Source organism: Balaenoptera borealis, assembly GCF_965194805.1.
Source record: "Balaenoptera borealis genome assembly, chromosome: 16".
NCBI lineage: Eukaryota > Metazoa > Chordata > Mammalia > Artiodactyla > Balaenopteridae > Balaenoptera > Balaenoptera borealis.
In genome coordinates, this window is record NC_138872.1 from 37,045,797 (window position 1) to 37,069,520 (window position 23,724).

The 23,724-nt window shown below is 38.6% G+C and overlaps 1 protein-coding gene across 4 annotated transcripts in view; it reads right to left on the reverse strand.

Annotated features, from left to right (window-relative positions):
- PAK5 (p21 (RAC1) activated kinase 5) overlaps positions 1-23,724 on the reverse strand; it is a 320,997-nt gene that overhangs the window by 42,235 nt on the left and 255,038 nt on the right. For all 4 annotated transcript variants that reach the window (XM_082359049.1, XM_082359051.1, XM_082359050.1 and 1 more), the window contains one exon: positions 2,893-3,678. In XM_082359049.1, the coding sequence (XP_082215175.1) occupies positions 2,893-3,678 (786 nt within the window). The remainder of the gene's footprint in view (positions 1-2,892; positions 3,679-23,724) is intronic.

Consider the following 23,724-nt stretch of genomic DNA (forward strand, 5'->3'; position numbering starts at 1 on the left):
AACTGGACCCCTATCTTAAACCATACACAAAAATCAACTCAAATGGATTAAAGACTTGAATATAAGACCTGAAACCATAAAGTTCCTAGAAGAAAACATAGGAGTAAGCTGTTTGACATTGCTCTTGGAAATGGTTTGTTTTTTAGACTTGGCATTAAAAGCAAAGGCAACAAAAGCAAAAATAAACAAGTAGGACTAAATTAAACTAAAAAAAACTTCTGCTCAGCAAAGAAAACCACCAACAAAATGAAAAGGCAACCTACAGAACAGGAAAAAATACTTTCAAATCACATATTTGACAAGGAGTTAATATCCAAAATATACTGGGAAATAATAGTGAGGAATTTAGTAGTAAAAACGCCGTATTATCTAATTTAAAAATGATCAGAGTACCTGAATAGACATTTTTCTGAAGAAAACATACAAATGGCCAACAGGTATATAAAAAGGTGCTTAACATCACTAATCATCAGGAAAATGCAAACCAAAACCACGGTGAGAAACCACCTCACACCTGTTAGGATAGCTATTATTAAATAGGTAAGCGATAACAAATTCTGGCAAAGATGTGGAGAAAAGAGAACCCTTGTACACTGTTGATGGGAATGTACACTGGTACAGCCACAATGGAAAACAGTAAGGAAGTTTCTCAAGAAATTAAAAATAGAATTACTACATGATCCGGCAATCTCACTTCTGGGTATATATCCAAAGGAAACAAAATCATTATCTGGAAGGGATATCTGTACTCCCATGTCCATTGCAGCATTATTAGCATAGATATGGTATGGAAACAGCCTATGTGTCCATCAACGAATGAATGGATAAGAAAATGTGAATCAAAGAAATATATATATATACAAAGGAATATTACTCAGCCTTAAAAGAGAATGAAATCCTGTCATTTGCAATAACATGGAAGAAGCTGAAGGGCTTCATGCTAAGTGAAATAAGCTAGATAGAGAATGACAAATACTATAAATGGCATCATTTGTATGTGGAATCTTAAAAAACAAAGGAAGAAGTCAAACTCATAGAAACAGAGAGTAGAAAAGTGGTTGCCAGGGTCTAGGAGATGGGGAAAAGGAAGAAGTTGGTTAAAGGTTACAAACTTTCAGCTATAAGGTCTGAGGATCGAATGTATAACATGGTGACTATAGTTGATAACACTATATTGTAGAAATCTGCTAAGCAAGTAGAACCTAAATGTTCTCACACATAAACAAAAAAGGTAAACATGTGAGGTGATGAATGTCTTAACTCAGTGAGGGAAATCCTTTCACAATGTATATCAGTTCATCATCTTGTACACTTTAAATATCTTATAATTTTGTCAATTATACCTCAGTTAAGCTGAAAAAAATCACATTCTTTATTCCTAAAGTAACCACTGATGTTCAAAAACCAGAGAATGTAACTAGATTCAGCTACAGAATGTATTAATTTGCTTAGCTCACTCTAGAACTATGAAGAGGTTCCTTTGGTTAAGTGATGTGCACAGTAAATCGAATAAACGATCTCATGCATCATGACACATGCATATGGCTTCTTATAACTTTGTTGGTTAGTTGGACAGACTTCTTTCCAACCATTGCCCCGGCAAGAACATAGGAAGAAAAGGCAGCCATGATACCCTGATCATGGGGATTCAAATAAATAACACAGTGAGATGGAAAACATTCTCAATATTTAAATTTTAACTGGCAGTACATATTTCAGGTCTTTATTTCCTCAAGATTTATTTTTAAGTTTATATGTTGGGAACTAAAGTGATAACTATTTTGCTTTTTCTAAAGTGTGGCTTAGTATGACTAAGTATGGCTTAGTCACTCCCACCATGTCCCTAAAAGACTTCAACATCTTGGATTGGGTTTATGAGAAATAATGAGCAAAGGAAAAATACTGGGTATTGACAATCAATCAAACAGATGATGCAGGCAGGCTTGCCTTCCAGGGTTTGCTATGCAGCCCTTCAAGCGGTTGAAGAGACAGTATTCGGTGAAAGGTCCATGATCACGCTTCAAGAAGTCAAGTCTCCCTCAACTGGTCTGAGACCTCTGAAATCTAGAGCCCACTGCCAGACGTCCCATTTTCACTTTGCTGTACAGGGGAGGCAGCGAAAACATTTCTAAGTTACTCCAGGAAAATAACCCCCTGGCACACTTTCCAAGGCATTTTTGCAAAGTCAGTAACTCCTCCAACAGCCATTCCCAAACTCTGGGATATCACGGATCAGCCACATTTCAAAGCAAATTTGCTGCAGCTAACATTAGAAAGAAAAAGTATCAAGAGAGGAATGACAATAAGACAAAACAAAATATAAAGCACACCAAAGAAGGCCCAGCAACCAGATTCCATCTATTATCCCAAAGTTTCATACGAAAAAACAATGACATTTGAATACTAAACTAGTAGAAAAAACACACTCTCAAAATGCGGGACCATCTCTTGAGTTGAACACAATTAACTTTATTAAAAACTTACCACGTTATCCTGATTTTTTCCCCCTGTCCACAGTTCTTTACCAGAATGCACGAACCACTGTTACTCCACCTAATGGTCTACAACTGTATACTCCTTAACACAGGACTTAATGCCATGTGAGCACATAACATTTAGCATTAGTATATCAGAATATCTTTCAAATACATAATTTTTTTTGCCTTTTAACCAGAACCCTTGTAGAAGCTCCTAAAAGGCTTTGATTTTAATGAATAAATGTGCCTTGCCCTAAATTCTCTGCCCTTGGGGCTCGTGGGTGGAAATCAGGTAGGATTTTGATACGGATTCTCACTTATAGACAAATCAGCACTCTAGAATCTGTATAAGGTTATAGGAGCACACCTTTGTGGAGACCCCACACACCAGAAGGAAGGAGGCGGTGGACGTTACCTTTGGAATGCACATTGTGGGCTCGGACAAGCGAGGGTAGGTGTAGGAGCTGTAGGAGTGTCCTTGGGGGTGGGTTTTAAATGCACTTGCTCCGAAGGGCATCATGGGTTCCTGGAGCCCGGAGCCTGACCGTGACCTCTGCCGCATGGTGGGCTGAGGGCTTGTCTGACTCAGGTATGATGACTTTGGCCTCCTGTCATAGTCATCCAGGCTGGGTCCCCACTCACTTTCGCTGTACGCCAGGCTCTCCTTGGAGCACCCGCTGGTCCCTGCAGTTCTAGAAGGAGTGAATTGGAACGGATAATCCAGAGGGGAGCTGCTTGAGGCTCGCTGGTACCCCCACTTGAGGTCACTGTACTCACTGTGTTTGCTCAGTGAGTCCAAGTGTGTGTGATAATCAACAGGAAACCTGGCTCTGTTGGATTGCAAAGGCTTCATCTCAGAATAGTAGGCTTCCCCATGTTGCATTTTCATTACGTGCCCATTTTGCTTGGCCGAGAGGCTGCCTTTATAAAACGGGTCCAAATCATCTCCATAGAGACTCTTTTCTTTGTACTTTTCCGTCGCATAGTCAGCAGTGGTATCAGATTCGCTGGAATACTGTGAGAAGGTGAGGAATCCATTTTCTTCCCGATGACCTTGACCATGGCTGGAGGCTCCCTGGTCTGGGGTGGGCGGGCTTTCCTTCCTTAGGGAGTTGGAGCGGGTCACGGAGATGTTGTCGAAATCCTCCAGCAGGCCATTGATGGAGGTTTCCTTGCAGGGTTTGTTTCCTCTAACGATTGTCTGGGAATAAGAAAGGGAACACTGTTTAAAGAAAACATTTCATGCTTTCAAATTGATGGAAGAATCCCACCCCGAATCCATCCAACTTAAACCACAGAGGAAAATAGGCCCCAGGAACATTTCATTAAAAAAGATAAAAAAGTCTGTTGGTTGATTTGACTGGTGAAATAAATCAAATATTAAACAATAATCTCAAACTGCAAATTCTTCCTTACCTATCTCAATAGAGAGATCAGACATCAAAAAACCATTTAGAAGACTATATATAGGATATTATTGTCTTATTTTCCAGTTAATTTTCCTCCACTTAATAATAAACCCTAGCTATCTAACAATAAACTGATGATTATAATTTTAAGTCTATAACTCTTTTGTTATAAAAGGTATATTTATTATCTTTTTACATTCGTTATCCAGATTATTTGCAAAATCAAAAACATTGGTACTCGAATAGTAACATACTCAGAAAGAGGTGCACATTTTTTTATACCTTTTTATGGAAGACACATAATAATTGAAGTTATCAGATTTTATAGAAGAGGAAGAAACTTTCTGAGCTGTAAATAGGGAACCGCATGAAGATTACTTGTATGATTTAATTTGTGATCAAATGTGATGTTCTTATTAAGTATATAACTGTAATGCTTTCTTGGCCACACTTCTGTGTATCATTAGCATCATCACTGCTGAATTTTGGATAGCTTGGTAATGATGTGCTTGTACCCGAATCTTAGTGACAAATTGCCAAGCCCAAATGTTCCCTTTAATGAGCCTAAATAACACTGGAATGAATAACAGGAACAGAAAGAAATCAGAAACTACTTACAAAACCAGTCAGCTGCACCTTGACAATAACAAGGTTTGCAATAAAATATGACGGGGGTGGATAAAAGAACAAAGAACAAAGTGTGACTTCAGACTTCGGGATTTCAAGAGAAAAACACCTTTGAGAAAGTAGCAAGGAGTTCAAAACTATCTCAGTTAGAACAATAGATTTCAAACTGGAAGAATAAGTCAAAGTTGTCCTAGAGCATATGTTTTTACAGATCAGTGCTTCTCCAACTATCCATAGTGAAAGACAAGGTTTGGTCTTTTTTCCCCCAATCAGTCCTGGACTAAAGCCTTTGGTCTCTACCCTTTTCTTTTAAATAAACGTTTAAGTCTGGAGTACTTTCAGATTAACAGAGAGACTGCAAAGAGAGTTTTCATATATCCCTCACCTAGTCCCCTGATTGTTAACATCTTGCATTACTATTAACTAAACTCCACAGTTTATGTAGATTTCATTAGTTTTTCCCTGGTGTTCCAGGGTCCCATCCAGGATACCTCATTACCTTTATTTGTCAAGTCTCCTTAGACCTGAGACAGTTTCTCAGACTTTCCTTGTTTTTGATGGCCTTGACAATTTTACCGGTCAGGTATTCTGCAGAATGTCCCTCAATTGGGTGTGTCTGAAGTTTTTCTTATGGTTAAACTGGGGTTATTGGTTTTTGGGGAGGAAGATCACAGAGTAATATACCAATTTCATTACATCATATCCAAGGTACACATGGCTCACCACTGATGACGTTGCCCTTGATCACCTGGCCAAGGTCATGGTTGCCTGGTTTCCACACTGTAAAGTTATATTCCCCTCCCTTCCCTCCCGCTTTCCACACTTCACTCTTTAGAAGCAAGTCACTAAGTGCAGCCCATACTCAAGGGGTGTCAAGTCAAGATCTACCTTCCTGGGAGGGTATATCTACATAAAGTACTTGGAATTCTTCTCCACAGGAGACTAGGCAAGTCTCCCTATTTATTTATTCAATCATTTATTTGACTCAGTAGGGCTGGAATCATGGATATTTACTTGTTTTATACTTTGGGTTATAATTCAATACAGGCATACTTCATTTTATTGTGCTTCACTTTAATGCTCTTTAAAGATTGTTTTTTGCTTTTTTTTTTTTTTTTAACAAATTGAAGGTTTGTGACAACCCTGCCTCAAGAAAATCTATTGGCACCATTTTTCTAACAGCATTTGCTCATTTCTTGCCTTTGTGTAACATCTTGGTAATTCTCAAAATATTTCCAACCCTCCACCAGTAAAAAACATTAGAACTCGCTGAAGCCTCAGATGATGGTTAGCATTTTTCAGCAGTAAAGCATTTTAAAATTAAGGTATGTACATTTTTTTAAACATAATGCTACTGTACACTTAACAGACTACAGTATAGCATAAACATAACTTTTATATGTACTGGGAATCCAACAAATGTGTGTGTCTCGATTTATTGGGGTATTTGCTTTACTGCAGTGATCTGAAGCTGAACTCGCAATATATCTGAGGTTTGCCTGTACTATGTTGGTTTGTTGCTCAAATTGTTCCAGCTTTGGTTATTACGAGTTCTTTCAGATTGGCTGCTGTGTCCCTATGACAAGACCCCACTCTTTTATTTTTTGAGCATTTGCTTACTTTCTGGCACTATAAGGTGCTCCAGGCTCATCTTGTATTTTCCCTGTCCTTGCCCTAAAATCGGCCATATCTCCAAGGAGCCTTGGTTCCATTTACTGGAGAATGATATTAGAAACCAATATCTGGGTGCTGGGTATGCACATTGCTACTGGGGTGTCATTGTTTCCAAGCCTCTCTCAGTAAACAGAGCTATGAAATATGCTTATGTAAAGTCACCCACGTACACACACATCTATAATTCTATAAATTCAGCTCTATCTATATTAAATTAAACCTGAATTCAGACAGATATCTCTGAATCTAATCTAGTACCACATGGTTCATTCTAGCTTTCCCCCTTACTTGTCTGTAATCCCCACTCTCCCAACAGTGAAAAACCTGGATTCCATTATCTGCTGTTCATTTACCCATTCAATCACCGTAGATACGTACAGCAGTTTCAGAATTATGAACCCACACCACTATGGGAAACAACTGTGCCAACTAGAGTATAGTGTTTATGTGCAGGGTTTTTTTTTTACTTTAGTCTTCCAGTTTCCATTCAAATCACTGTTTTAAAAGTTACTTAGGTTGGTGCCTTTTTTCCTCACACCCCCTTCAAGGAGGTTATGTCATACACGTGTAATAATAGATTCTTTTGTCACACTCTGCATTCCATCTTGGGATGCTCTGATCTCCTGGTTGACTTTTTTTTTTTTTTTAATTGCATATATTAGTTCACTTTTGGTGCTGGAAAGTTCAATGGGAATTGACAGATGCAAAGCATCATGTATTCACCACTGGCAGTGCCATACAGATTAGTTCTACCCTCTCTCTCCTCAAATCACCTGAACTTCCCCTAGTCAGACACTACCCCTCCCCAAACCCTGTTTTTCATCCTTACAGTTTTGCTTTTTCCAGGATATCACGTGAACAGAGCCACACATTCTGGAGTCTTTTGGTCTTGCTTCTTTCACTTTGCATAATACATTTAAGGTTCATTCAGGTTGTCCTGTGAATGAATAGCCTATTCTTTTTTTTCCCCGATTCCCTTTTATCACTGAATAGCATTCCTTTATATGGAATGTTGTAATTGTTTCTGCGGAGAGGGGTATACATTGATTGATTGGTTGCCAAAATAGGTGACGTTCTGTTGAAGCATCCCCCAGAGAGAGAAAGAATCATATATCATATATATACTTGGACCTCTTCTCAGAGCAATGTCTATGCAACCCCCAACAGATAAACTTGGGAGAAACAATACCTATGAACAGGAAAGAGGGAGAAGCCCGTGAAGAGGCAAAGATGAAATGGACAGCTTCTAATGCATTAAATATGAATGCTAATAACTCACCCTCTAAAGTACCAAGTCTGTTCGAACAGCTTCCTATTGCACTACAGGTGGGTCTTACCTGTTTACACTTCTCCTTCTCTATTTGCTCAGGGTGCTCTTCAAAGCCCCTGAGACATATGTACTGTTACTTCCTGTGGATTTAAACTGTTGGCCTCCTCTTCTCTTCAATAGTGTTTGTAGTAATTTTCAAGAAAATAGTATCCATTTGTTTATATCACAGTGTACCTACTAAAGGTCTTTTTAGCCAGCATTCTGGATAGAAATTACCCTCTGCACATTCCTACAGATTACCCACTACACATTCGAATGTCTTACATTTGAAAAAAATTAAAAACCAAACAATTATAAACAACTATTTCACAAATTTTTTTAATTGCCCAAGTACGTTTGTTTAGATTTCCATGGGGATTAGAGGATCGCTGTTTAAGCATACAAATTAACCTGTGACCTCAGAATTGGGGAGTTTGCTGTTTCTGTGCACTTGTCATTGAATAGCCAAAGTATGTTCAGTTTACATGCAAAATTATAGCAGTAAACCCAATACACAGAATTCTATACATTTGTTAATATGGAAGTAGAAATATTAATATTGCTATGAGCTAAATGCTATTTAGAAGAAAAATAAAGACTATTCACTGAATAAGAAATATTTCAAAAAAACAAGTAGTATGTATTTATTACCCTTGTTTTGAATCTTAGGCTCACAGCACTTATCAGCCTTGTGGTACTGGGCAAGTTACCTAACCTTTTAAGTCACAGTTCCTAATCCATAATATGGCAAGAATAAATCCTTGCCTCATAGGGTTAATGTGATGATTTAATGAAATAACATGTGCAGAACAGTTGGCATACTAATAGTAAGTACTAATAATAGCAGTCATTCCACTATTTTATGGGTAAAATTTACTTTTAAATTAGGTTGATAATAATTTAGGAAAATAAGAAGCTGCAAACAGAAGAAATAAACCTGAGCTTGATACACTGGAAGAAAAAGGATAATTGATGTAGTAGACTTCAAAAAATTACTATTAGTAATTTTAGATATAAATGTCTTGATTTTAAACAGTTGAACCTCAAATTACTTCCAGTTGTTATACATACTAAATAGATACTTCTTATTAGATCTAAAAAATGGGGTACTTTCAAATAAACCCCCCGCCTTTCCTTTTAATATAAAAGAAGCCTGAATTCTAACTTGGGTAAGATAGTGCTTTGGGACACTAGTCCACCATCTTCTCAGTCTGCTGGTTTTCTCAATAAAGTCGTTATTGCTTGCCCCAAAAACTCATCTCCTGACTTATTGGCCTGTTGTGTGGTGAGCAAAATGGGTTTGCACTTGGGAACATACTCAGAGTGTATTTTCCAGATTCTTCTATAATCAGGGTTACTTTTATAATAAAAAAAGTTAGACTGGGCCATGTTTTTCAGTATAATAGGGTTCAGTAGTATATATATATATATATATATATACACACACACACACACACACACATATAGTATTAAATATATAATTCATATTTTATTAAATATATATAGCATAGTGTTAAATATATTATATACACATAAATAGTGTTAACTATGTACATATTGTGTACATTTTTGATGTTATAGTTGGTTATTGCTATAGTTGTTCAATATTTCCGCCTTCCCTATGAAGGCAGAAATACTTATATTTAACCAAAATGAAGGCTTTAACAGATCTCACCATTTTGGAACATCTTCTATAGCATCGTGATCTTACCATGAAGCTCCAAGCCTTGGAGTTATTGATGAATAAAAGCTGAGTACCACGGAAATGAAGGTATGTTTGCAGACATTTGAAAAGAAGAAAATCTTATCTATAGTGAAAACAAACAAACAAAACTCCAAGAACCGAAAGCACAGTCTTTTAGCATTTTCAATGCTAAAAGGAGACCCAAAAAAATGCATTTGAAAATGTTTACTGAAGGTGTACATGAATCCCTCTTAAAGGAAACTTTTCTCTCTTTCAATGAAAACGATTAAATCAGTGTTAACAAGAAGGGGCTTACAAAATGTCAACCTTAAAAATAAATTGTTGACCCACCCTCCAAAAATTTTTTAAAAAGAAGAGTATAATAACCTTATGTAATCAGAAAAACCAGTTAAACTAGAACCGAGGCAATATGTGTTTCCGTGACACGGGTTTCAATTTAAGGAATCCTAAGCAGAAAAGTGATGATAATGAAATCCAAACATACAGAATTTTACAACACGGTTTAACCAGGCTTCAAAAGGTAAGAACCGCTATTTATTACTGTCAGGATGTGATGTTTATTAAAGCAAGATTGTGTAGTTTTGTAGAGATCAATAAATACAATAATTGCAAGAGTACCAGTAAATTTCACACTGCAAAACAGCCGAGCATTAAAAATCAATGCAACCCAATCTACTTGAGTTTAGTGCTGTGGTTCTCATTGTCTCTGCTCTGTGCCTGGACCAGCTCAGCACTGGCCCTGGCTCCTGGTGACAGAGGCCGTATTTCATGGTGCTCCTTCCTCAGGCTGCTGGTCGGTGATAAGCTATAATGGATCTGTCCCTAAGAACAGCTGTCTCCCCTTGTTCCCGGGAAGATATGAAAAAGTGCCTCTGCTCTCACAAACTGTATTAACCTTGACAATAATAAAGTGTGTAATTAACAGCTTTGCCCTAATAAAACCTCACATTTCTTTTCTAAAACAATGTCTTCTATCATCCTCAAGAATGTGTTTCATTTTGTCTTTCTGGTAAACACTTCTCTGGAGGTGAATAAGCCAAATAGTCCCCTGACTCAAGAATAAGCCAGGACCTCTCAGAAAATAATCGACTTTTAAACACTCCATCTAAATTCTTACTCTCTTTGCAGAGAACCAATTCCCTGTTTTTATTAAGGAATGTGGCTAGAAACACCTGAGTACATAATCACAACAAAAAGACCTGATACACTTGGATTTTTATGTGAAGAAATGTAGGCTTTTTTAACATCAAAAGAACTCAGACCTTCTATTTTCTTTCAGTTTTCTACATACACTTTTTTGTTGTTGTTGTCTCTTTTTTTTCATTTTTTTAAAATCTTTGTTTTTTAATTTTTTTTAACATCTTTATTGGAGTATAATTGCTCCTTTGGTAACCACAGGGGGTGGGGCTAATTGAGCAAGTAGTTGAGAATCACATATTCCTGCAAAACATGAGAATTATGGGCAGGGTATCTCAGAGCAGAGGGGGTGATGAGGGTTTCTAACCATTAAAACCCTTTAAAATAAATTATGCAATAATCTTAATCATGTGGAATCCAAATAAGCCAATTCCTTTACTAAAAATATTATTATGTTCTGCACAAATTATTAAAAAAAGTAGAATGTATCTAAGGAAAGTTCTGTGAATTTTGTGGAGATCAGATTTCATCATTAAGGTAATTGGAAAATGTTCTATTATTGGCCATTTTCTCTGCCTTTGAAAGCACAATGAATCTGACACATTTACTCATCAGTTCCATACAAGGATAACCCCTGAAGGTGACTATTTATTGTTAACTTGGCTAAGCAAATGTGTAGTTTATAGCCCTGGTTCTTGCTGCTTGCAATGCGAGGCAGCTGGGCTGAAGTCAACTGAAGCCAGTTTGCCCAGAGTTAATAGTCAGAAGGGCTTTATGTTTGTATTTAAAGTCAATCTGAGACTATGAGTACCATAATTGGGAATTTAACTGTTACCTGCTTGCCGTTTTTTGCTTCTAGTGTCTAGGTAGCAATGAAGTTTATGGAGGTATCTCTGCTCAGTAATTTATCCATTTAATTAAACCAAAAATAATTTCTAGGTGCAGGGAGCGCTCTGAGATGAATGAGACAATATCCCACAATCTGTTTCTTAATTTGAGCATAAGATGTAAGAATTTAGTATTTTTCTTTACGCTCTCCATGTGCCATATTCACATCTTAGCCTGGCTTCCTCAAAAGCAGAGCTGAGACAATGGCTTGCATGTGAATAGTTTATTTTGGAAAGTGAGGTCAAGGAACAGTGGGGAGAGTGAAACAGGGAAGGGGGGAAGGCAATTCGGGGGTACATTATCAAGCTGGTTGTCTGTGGACAATTAGGGGTCGATTCTCGGTCTCAAAACTGAAGATTCAAGGGAATGAAGATGCAAATATTCATCTTCCCATCTCCTCTGTCAGAATGGCTGAGAGGACCCCCCCCCATGCATGCCACCAGGTGGTAGTAAAAAAAATCACCAAGTCCAAAAGCGGAGTGGTGCGATCAAGGTGACAGCAGGCTGTCTCAGCAACGGCTGGAGGAAAAAAGGTTGGCCTAAAGGATGTGTGATGGGACACAAGAGGTATCCAGTACACCTGTTTTAGACATATATTTCACAATAAAAAATTTAAAATGAAGTAAGGCAGGGTTCGCTGCTCACAAACCAATGGGTGTGAATATCGGTATTCTCAATTAATGTGGTAGATATGCACCAAAGATGTGCGCTCCCTTTCCATAGGGCAACCTTATTGCTGCCAAGCTGTTCCCAGCCAGGGACCATATTTCCCAGCACCCTTTGCATCTAAATGGACCCTCAGACCAACGCTCACCCATGGACTATGAGCTGGTTGTGATGTGTGTCCTTCCAGGCCAGTTACCAAGAAATATCTTTTCTTCTCTTTATTCTCTTGTCTACCAGCTGGACGGAGAAGATCTAGCAGGATACTCTCAGAAATTGCTAGGAGATGCCAGAGCCATGTGATGGAATCTGCATTGCCCAATGACCATGTGCAATGCCATGCTCTGGACAGGAACATCCGCATTGGATACTGAGTGAGAAATAAACTCCTATTTTGTTGAGCTTATTTACTGAGGTGCATGGGTTAATACGTTATAGCAGCTGGAAGGAATTACCTTAACTCATGAATCATAATGATGACTATAGTGAGCCTGGAATTATAAAGCATTCCTGGAATAAAAGAGAGTAAGGAGGGACAGACTTTCCCTGGTTTCTCTATCAAGTGTGTCCAGGCTACATAGAGAATAGACTTGGGGGTGCCAGGCAGACGGGGTGGGGAGGTGGAGGGAAGGATGTATTGGGAGTTTGGGGTTAACAGATGCAACTTATTATATATAGGATAGATAAACAACAAGGTCCTACTGTATAGCACGGGGAACTATATTCAACGTCCTGTGATAAACCATAATGGAAAAGAATATAAAAAAGAATGTATATTTATGTATAACTGAATCACTTTGCTGTACAGCAGAAATTAACACAACACTGCAAATCAACTATACTTCAAAAAAAAAAAAAACAACAAAGTGTGTCCAGGCTAATCCTCCGTCATTGGCTGTGGAGCCAAGGTCACCTACACCAGCTCCAGGGACGCCAAGGGGAGCACTCTGAGTTATGAACCAGGCATGCACTGATAATGAACTGCAGCACCTGGAGCCCAAGATGGAGCACTGAGAGCTGTGACTGGAACTACTTATCTTAGCTTGATGCTTGGGTATCAAGAAGAGCTGACCACAGATGAAGAAGTGTTTCATTTTTCAGTATTTCAGGATGAGATACAAACTCACACAGATAGTGAAAGAAGGCATATTCATTAGAGTGTATCACACAAGGGCCAATCCTATAGTTTGATATTAGTCCCTGTGATAGATTGCTTGCAAAATGGGCACAACTAATCCCCTTCCCGATGTGATGCGACTTTGTAGTTCTTCACATTGAGACGTGGTGAAGTCTATGTCCCCACCCTTGAATCTGGGATGGCCATATGGCTTGCTGAGACAAAAGAGGGTGGCAGAAGTGACATGATACTAATTCTTAGTCTGGGCTGCAGGAAGCCCTGCTCTCTCTGTTCCCTGCCTTTCCCAGGTGAACCAGCTTGGACAGGCCATCTGGAGGATCAGAGATGAGCCATCTCTGCTGAGGCCATCCTAGACCAGCCAGCCCCAATTCATCTATGTGCCCCTTTCCTCCATGCTGGCCAGAGTAGGGAGATGCAGAAGAAAGGAGGCACAAAAGCTGGGAGCTGGGCCCATTTATACTAGGGCAGGTGAACCAGACTGCAGAAGGGGTAAGGCCTGCATGCCTGTGGGTAGGGAATGCTAACCCTTGATGTGGCTACAGAAAGGGGCATTTATATGAGTGGAAACTCACTAGAGATGAGTCTGGGAAAACTGGCTTCTCTTAAGTGGTGCTACTCATGAAGCCCCCATCGTCTGCTTTTGCCCACAAAGGATGAGTCGGCATGGAGTCCAAACAGGGGTGTGGTCAAAGCTTATCTTTGAGTGGGTTTTAGGTTTTTTTTATGGCAAAATTATTTGAAATTGACATAGCCTCATGGTTATAATTTTGGTTCTATTTATATGGCCTCTAAAAAATCAGTCAAAATGGGCATTTTAATATTTATGCAGAGTTTCCTATTATCACTTAAGATTTCTTAATGAAGTCATTAGATATCAGGTTGCTTAAACAAATTTAGGGTATTTGTGAAGTAAGGCATCTGTCCCTTTCGACTCTAAGATATTTTTTTTTTTATTACATCTTTTAAAAGTGCTGAACGATTGAGATGTTTAAATATATCAAGAACTTTTCAAATGTGGTAACTGAGAAATGTAAAATTAAATATGTGTTTTGCATTATCTTTCAATTGGACAGCATTGAGGTAGAACGGGGGTTGGCAAACAATGGCCCATGGGCTAAATCTAGCCTGTTTTTGTAAACATCCTACTGGCACACAGCCGCATCCATTTGTGTAGCTACAGTGTGTGGCTGCTTTTGCACCACAACTGGCAGAGTTGAGTAGTTGCAACAGAGACCACATGGCCCTCAAAATGTAAAATATTTACTATCAAGCCCTTTACATAAAATGTTTGCATAAAATCTACAGTATCACTAGTTGGACAGGAACATTTTTTGGGGAAAACTGTTCTAGTATTTGATTCATGTGCCACGACAAAAAAGAAGAAAGACTCCCAATAAGTCTGGTGTGTGGTTTCAGAGGGATGTGGTCACTTGGCACCAAAGGACCACTCTTGGCTCATGGACAATCTGTGGTTCTGTGGCAGAAGGGACATGAAACACAGGTCTCCCCACTCCTGAAGCAATTCAGTTTGTGGGCCAAGTCAATCCACTAGAATAAGAAACCACACCCTGTTCTCGAAGGAGTTTTCAAGTGACAGTAGAGAAGCAAGTTGGCTGAGTTTTGCTGGGTGTTGAGCTCAACCTTAGGTATCGCAAATGAGATGGGCATAATCAAGAGTTGGGCACTCCCCTCCCCCACGTAGGATGTGAGCTTTAAATAATTTGTGAGATGATTGAAATGGCTGCCATCATTCCATGCACTGGTTTAAAAGAGCTTCCAGTCACTAACATTGACTTAAACAGTCACTGTGTGCCAAGACAATTAGAAGTGTTTTTCCCATATTTAATCCTTACAGCAAGACTCTGAGATAGGGGCTTTATTACCCCTTTGTACAAGGGAAGGAAATAAGACTCAGAGAGGCCAAGTTACTTGCCCGATATCACTCAGCTGGCAGGTGCAGGGTTTGAAAGCAAGGCCCACTCTTAACTATTACAAATACTGCTTCTCAATATATATGGAAATCACAGCACCTCTGTCAGCACACACAACTCTACCCTCTGAAGGGGTAGAAAAGACAACAAAAGCATCAGGACAAGCTGTATCACTTTGTGATACAAGGAAGGGAATGTATGCAAACACCATGGCAAGCAAAAATAAAATATTTCCAGAAACAAAACTTTCCTAAGAAAGGATGTTTAAAACTCAGAATTATGGGAACTGGGGAAAAACAAGTTGAATGCTCTTTGGAATAATTAGCCCTTGCAGCAACTTCAAAATTCTGTCACTGTAACAAAAGAAGTATCTTGTTACATCACATTTGCTCAAGATTCTGACATTTAAAAATTTAATAACTAACAAAATGTGTAGTATATGCATTGATTACCACTCTCCCCCTGTAAAGACAAACTGAGTCTTGAAATATTGCTAATATGTAATGCTAAATGTCATCATTTTTTGCTTTCTCTGATAGGCTATACAAGGAAGCACAAGGCATGTTTATTTTAAATTTGGTCAACAGAATTTTACCTTTGAGTGTCCAAAACTTTGTTATTTTTTTTAACCTGACATTTTAAGCAATCTTAACAGACATAAAAATGATCTCTTCAAGGCATAATAAATGTTAAGAAACTTGTTAATCTGTAAATAAAACTGCTAGGTGGTTAAATGACATTCAAAGTATAAAGTTAGTATTAAAATAGTGTACTTAATATTTCAGAAATGGACTGGTCTTAGATGCCAAACAAAAAATACGCCCCTGTGGGGAAAAAGTGGAGAAAAGCTGGGCTCCACATTTTCCAAATATTTCAGAAATATACAAAATATTCCTAGTTATTAGGAATAATTATTAATTATTTATTAAATAATAATATTATTATTAATAGTTATGAATCCATTTCTTTTTGGTGATTAAAGTCAGAATAATCATTACCTCCAGGGGAAGGATGTTCATTGGGAAGAAGCCCAAGGGAACAAGGGAACTTTCTGGGTGATGAAAAGTTTCTATATTTTGATCTGGGTTGTGGTCACACTAATATATATATGTAAAAACTCAGCAAGCTGTACATTTATGATTTGCCTTTTATTATATGTAAATTATTTTGTTAAAATATATTGGAATGGCACCAAACCAAGTGGTTGCTTGTCTTTTCTAGCAAATACGTAGCACCCTGAAGGCAGCTTCTGCAAATGTGGGACACTGGATATATCCCAGAATGCATATTTGCCAGGCAGTTGCCATGGATGACTAACAGCAGGTAAGTAGCAATGAGGGATAGAATGGATGAACTATGAGTTTAAGTTGGAAGGTGATTAATAAAGGAGGGGGAGGATAGGTAAGGATAATGCACCAGCGTCGGAAGATTGGACATCTAAGGATTGGAAAAGAACAGGTGTTGTGGGGTGTGGCTGTGGGATGGGAGCTGAGTCAGAGAGATGGCAACCTCCATCAAAGACATAGAACTGCACACTGAATATTCTAGTACCTTATCAAGAGCCAAAGAAATAATGTTCTTAAGAGTTGGGAGGCTCCTTTCATCTTTAATTTCTTTACCATTACCACTGGTAGAGCCTCATGCCTCTCTAGCTATTAACTTGGCTCACACAGAGAAACCTGCAAGTCGGAGGGGCTTTCCTTCTGCACAGCAGAGGTGCTAAGTCCTCAATGTTTGATTGTACAGAATAAAATCACGTGGTTTCTCTTTTTTTTTTTTTTTGCAAAATGAGACATTTTTTACAAGAATATGAATGTATGTATGTATGTACCTATCTCTCCCTCCAGCACAAATATAAGATTTGTTCACACTTAAATGATTTTATTTCTTTAAAACCTAATGAAATGTTTAAGACTGCACCTTGAGGTTTTCCGATAGCTCTTAGCAAAGGCTAAAGCAGTGAGAGCTTCAGCTCCATCTGGCAGTTTCAACTGCAGCGGCTGTCAGCCAAAGCGACACATAGGAGTCACCTGGGGAGTTTACGAACGTTTTTGAGGCCAAGGTGTCTCCCCAGACCAATTACAGCTTTGGTGGTGGTTCCAGGTGTCAGTAATCTCTAAAGATCCCTAGGTGAGCCCTCTGTGCAGCCAAATTTGGGAACGATGCTGCTAGTAGCCTTCCCCCGCTGCTACTCTAAGTGTGGTCCCAGACCAGCAACAACCCCTGGAAGCATGTTAGAACTGCAGAATCTCAGCTCAACTTCCAATCAGAATTTGCATTTTAACAAAGCTTCCAGGTAATTCATATACACACTGAAGTCTGAACAGTAGTGGTGGATCATTTGTGTGATGTCCCCTTTTCACAACTCAAAAAAAATTTCAATTCAATAGAAATTTTGAAAATCAGTCAATTCTTTCAGTGAGAAATGTATATACACACACTCATATGCATATATATCTAGTTATAACATTTGTATATTTAGATGTATCTATATTTAGATGTATCTATATCTATAGATATACATTATCATAGAGAAAATATTCCCTAGTCTTTGAACTCCAGATTAATAGAGTCATTTGTTTTATAAAGAAAAGAAACAACCATCCAAAGCAGAAAAGGGAAAATGATTGATTCATAACACAAAGGGTTATTATGTTCCTAGAACATGTTCTGTGACTTAATGCTAGAGCACATTTATCCTATTATGACTGTGTTCAAACATCCCAGAGGGAAAGTTTAAGGCTGGAATGAAGGAGTCCAAAAAGAGTTTACTGGATAATCTTGTTCACGCACTCAGGGATACTAACAGAACTGCAAGAGCCCTTGCACCAGCACAGAGAGAAAACCCACTACTCTCTCTTTAGGCCGATGGCAGCTACCTGGCCAAATTTAAAGAGGGGGTGATTTTACAACTCCCCTTCCCTAATTTATATCTTAGATTAAGCTGGGATACACACAACACCCACACATGAACCCCAGAAGAGACTCAAACAATATTATCTTTCCTTTTTCCAAAGCCATATTCCATCAATTGTGTTTCGTGTGATGACAACAGATTTAACAAAAAGACACCGTACGAAACAGATGAAATCCAGTCCTGCTTTTACCTTAGGAACTTTCTTGAAGACATGGTTCATAATGTCATTGTGTCCTCACTGAAAGACCTCATGAAATACTTATTTACAAATTGGAGTTAGCAAGCTTTGCTTTCCTGTAGGAAAGACTGTTTCTCTCATTCCCTGTCTCTGTTGAAAAAAAACAATTTTGCAACTGTTTTAACTCGACTCTCAGGAGGCTTGAAAAAAAATCAAATTTATACACTAACTATTGATTACGTTCACGTGTGAGGTTTTCACATTCGTGTCCTTTATTATTCTTTTTTCTCTTCCATGATTTATATTTTTCAGTCCTCAATCTTGTATTTATAATTTGACAAACTTTTATTATGGGGAATTTCATCGTACATAAGTGCCAATCCTTTTGGGGAACAAAATAGGTTTAAAAAATTCCCTTCAGTACCAGTTCCAGTATTTAAACTTCTTCCCTTGTAAGGACAGTTAAATAATTCTCAGCAATTTATAAATCCCTTAATCTTACATCCAACACAGTACACTGGAGTAAGGTCATCAGTTAGGGTCTGTTGAAGGTTGGGTGTACTTATTAAGAAAATACTAGCTCATTGCATGGAGGGAAAACCTAATCAAAAACTGCTAACATCTTTAGCACATTAGAGACAGACTACAGATGTAATAGGGAAGAACAAATCTGACTTCATATTGGATCTGTGTCTTTTACTTTAACCTTTGTATCCTGTCTCTTTTGCTACAAATTAAGAATGTTGTCAATAGCCTGAAATACACAGGATAGCCCATTCTCAAGGCTCTGACCTTTAAAGATATAACACTTTTCCAGTCATAGAGAGATAAAAAAGTTGCAGAACAGAGAATATCATTTGTCTTGTTGGGGGTTTACAGGAATATCATGACCTGACCTACCTGGACAGCTGCAAGAACAAAGGATTCATCCACAAGGACTCAGAGGCAAAGAATATACAAATCAATTTTCACTGCAAAGTAAAGGAGCTGTTACAGTGGAGGATTACTGGACTGAATGTCAATATTATGACATAGCATGAGTGTGTTTCGTGTTTGGTAATTGCAATCATTGTTGCTTTTTTTGTGGTCATCCATTTACAATGCTTGGTGTCAGTCTATCTCTTGTAAAAATAAAATACAGTGTGTGTGTGTGAAAAAAAAAAAAAGAACAAAGGATTCAGACACCAAGAAGTTTGCACCAACCAACCACACCCCCTTCTGCTTTAATATAAAAGAAGCCTGAATTCTAACTTGGATAAAATGGTGCTTTGGGACGCTAGTCCACCATCTTCTCGGTCTACTGCCTTTCCGAATAAAGTCACTATTCCTTGCTCCGACCACTTCTCTCTCGATTAGCCTGTGTGCAGTGCAGCAGTATGAGGTTGGACTCAATAACAGAGAAGTGGTAGCTTGGCAAGCTTTTAAAAATCCTTATTCCCAGATTGCACCCAAGAACAAAGAAATAAGGACCTCTGGAGTAGAGCCCTGGCATCAGTATTTCTAAACTTCTCCCAGTGATTCCAATGATTAGCCAAGGTTGAAAACCAGTGTCCCAGTGCAATACATCTCAAGCTCTAGCCTATACACAAATGCCCAGGGCATCCTGTAAGTTTGCAGTCTCTAGTTCAGCAGGTCTGATGTGGGGCATGAATTTCTGAGTTTCTAACAAGCTCTTGGGTGAGGCTGATGGTCTGAAGGACAACTGTAAGTTGCAAAGTCCTAAAGAACAGATCAAGTTCCTTGGATAACTGAGCTGGGGTCTGTATAGTCTAAGGAAAATGAGATCACCACTGTGTCCTAGAGAGAGCACGGGATTATGAGTTCAGCAATCTGGGTTCTAGTCCAAGTTTGGTCATTGGTAACTATGAAGCCTTTGTCAAGCTGCTTTAACTTGCTGGGTCTATGGTTCCCGTTTGTGCTGAGATCTGCCTGGCTCCCTTCCAGCTCCAAAATTCTGTTGTTTTGAAGACTCTCCACATTCCAGCTGCTCCAAGGAGTTACAGCTCCTACAAAGTGCCAAGTTTGCAAAGGAGCTGGCTTGACTGAAAAATAATCTGACAGGTGCTTAATGCCTGGGAGAGAAAATTATGTGTGCTTACTGGAGTTTGTGTATACTTTCCTACACTTTTAAATTCCTAGATCAGACACTGACCTTCTATTGTAAACAACTCCTAGGTTAGATACATGAGCCCATCCTGCCTCAAACCATTTGGTATCTTGACATGTTCTGTATTAACAATGTCAAACTGTGGTAGGTTGATGTAAAAATGGTGCCAATTTTCCTTTCCTGTCTGTATCCAGGTCCATTCCAATGTGACTCTGCAGCTCCTCCTATCAGAAGATGGCATCTGTTTCTCTTCCCCTTTGGCCACATGACTTGCTCTGGCCAATAGAACACAGTCAAAGTGATGTCATACCTATCCAAGCCTACATCTCTAGAGGCTGTGCAGCTTTGGACCCTGCCCACTTGCCATGAGAACAAGCCTAAGTTAGACTGATGAACAATGAGGGACTCATAGAGCAAAGATGGGTGAGCCCAGCTGAGCCCATCCTAGACCAGCCAGCCTCCAACCCACTCAGCAGCTGACTCTAGATGCCTGAGTGAGCCCAGATGAGATGAGAAGACCTGCCAGCTGAGCATACCTCAAACTGCCAACTTGCAGAATTGTGAAGAACAACAAATGCTTATTGTTCTCAGCTCTTAAAAAAAATCATGGTAAAATAAAAAAATTACCATTTTAACCATATTTAAGTGTATAATTCAGTGGCATTATTTACATTCACGTTGTTGGGCAACCATCACCACTATGCATTTCCAGAACTTTTTCATCATCCCAAATAGAAACTGTGCCCATTAAAAAAATAACTCCCCATCTGCCTCCCCTGAGTCTCTGGTAACCTCAAATCTATTTTCTTTCTCCACAAATTTGCCTATTCTTTGTGTCTCATATAAGTGGAATCATACAGTATTTGTCAGTTTGTGTCTGTTTTATTTCACTTAGCATAATGATTTCAAGGCTCATGTTGTAGCATGTGTTTGAATTTCATTCCTTTTTAAGGCTGAATTATATCCTATTATATGTATATACCACATTTTGTTTATCCATCCATCTACTGTTGGATCAGTTTTTGGATTTTGAATAATGCTGTTATGAACATCAGGGTACAAATATCTGAGTCCCTACTTTGAATTCTTTGGGGGTATGTAACAATAAGAATTGCTGTTGCATATGGTAAGTCTATGTTTAACTTTTGAGGAACCACCAAACTGTTTTCCACAGCAGCTACATCATTTTACATTCTCACTATCAATGCATGAGGGTTCCAATTTCTCCACATCCTTGGAACTTTTTACTTTCCATTTTTATTTATTAGAAAAAAAAATTTATAATAACCATCCTAATGAATGTGAAGTGGTATTTCATTGTGGTTTTGATTTGCATTTTCCCCAATGATGACCAGTGATGTTGAACATTTTTTCATGCGCCATTTGTATATCTTCTTTGTAGAATGTATATTCAAGTCCTTTGCCCATTTTTAAATTGTTTTGTTGTTGTTGAGTTGGAGTTCTTTATATATCCTGGATATTAATTCCTCAGTAGGCAAATGCTTTGCAAATATTTTCTCACATTTGTGGCTTGTGTTTTCACTCTCTTGATAATGTCTTTTGACGTACAAGGTTTTGATGAAATCCAGTTTATTGACTTTTTGCTTTTGGTGCCTGTGCTTTTGGTGTCATATCCAAGAAATCACTGCCAAATACAAAGTCATAAAGCTTTTCCATTATGCTTTCTCCTAAGTGTTTTATAGTTTTAGCTCTTATGTTTATGTCATTGATTCATTTTGAGTTAATTTCTGTATATGGTATAAGGTAAGCCTCCACCTTCATTCTTTTGCATATGGATATCCAGTTTTCTCAGTACCATTTGTTAAAAAGATTGCTCTTTCCCCATCCAATGGTCTTGACACCCTTATCAAAAATCATTGGACCAAAAATGTGAGGGTTTGTTTCTGGGTTCTATATTCTCTTCCATTGGTTTAGATGTCTATTCTCATGCCAGCACCATACTTCGGTTTTTATTATTGTAATAGTTTTCTTATTGTTTTGTAAGTTTTGAAATCACTAAGTGTGAGTTCCCAAACTTTGTTCTTTAAGAAGAATGTTTCGTTATTTGGGGGTCCCTTGAGATTCCATATGTGTTTCAGGATGGGTTTTTCTATTTCTGTAAGAAACGCTGCTGAGATTTAGATAGGGATTGCATTGATCTGTAGATCAATTTGTGTAATATTGTCATCTTAACAATATTAAGTCTTCTAATCCATTAACACAGGGTGTCTTTCCATTTATTTATGTCTTCTTTAATTTCTTTCAGGAATACTTTGTAGTTTTCAGCATGTTTTAAGCTCTTTGGTTTTGGAGTGCTTTGTTACACAACCTTATTTGTGATAATAGATGACTTTATTGAGAAAGCTCACAGCAAGAGATTAAACTTCTTCATTTGTAAAGCAGGTTGTCAGGGAAACTGCTTCTCCTCTGTCCTCATGTTTCCATGACGGGTCTTCCACTGGAATAATGCTTTTATTCTCTTGCCTCCACTACTCACTTGTCTGCATGTGACAGGGAGTGTGGCTTATCTGATGGAGGGAAGGGAGAAGGGTTAGGGCAAGTGCATGGCTTGAGGACCCTTCTCTTTATTTTTCTGGACAGTCTTCCTGTCTGCATGGCTTGGGTATTCTTCTACTTCCATGTGTCAAGGACCCAGAACTTCTTGTCCAGAGGTCAGCAATCCCATTCTGACGCCATACTGGTAGGTGATGAGTGTATGTGGAAGTGATCCTCCCTCCCCTGGGTCAATATCAGCTTTGCAGAGCTCTTTCCTATACTTAAGCTGGAGGGTGTGGTGGAGGTGTGTATTATATGAGGCCTCGTTAGCAAATGGGGCTTCACAATCATAAAGCTGATATCTGGATTTCGATCTCTTTCCCACAGCATAAACACCAAGATGTCCACATTGCCCTAACCTCATGTGCAATTCTAATTATTTGAATTGGTCCTGGAAATGAGAAGAGGCCATGCAGGAGAATTCAGGAATTGAAGAAGGAAAGTGCTGCTGGTGGGATGGTGGAGAGAAGAGATCAGGAGAGAAAAAGAGTCCAAAGGGAAAGGGCAGATCTGTTACAATCAAGGTACCCTTTATTAATCACTCACTATGTGCTATCCTCCATCTATTGTTTTTAATCTTCCCAGCAGCTCTAGGAGGCAAGTACTGTTATGCCTCATGTTACAAATGACCAAAGAGAAGTTATCAAGGTTTGAAGATTGTTAATGGTTGTAATAGATGAAATATTGTTTTAATTCTTCACCCCCCTCCCCATAATGATTATAAATTCAACCCTTTGTACATGACTTTTTAGTGTCTCTCAGTAGAGTATGTGGAATATATATATCCCCAATCCATTGACTTTGAGCTTAGCCACGGGTCTTGCTTTGGCCATTGAAGTGTTGGTGAATAGACACAAGCAGAGGTTTTCATGTGCTTGCATGGTTTGGCTTGGTTCCTTGAGTTCTTGCTATCTTCCCTGAAAAGAACCTGACGTGGGCACTTGCTCATCCAAGAATACCAAGAGGCATGCAAAACGGACTTGAACCCTACCTAAACCCTGAAGCCAA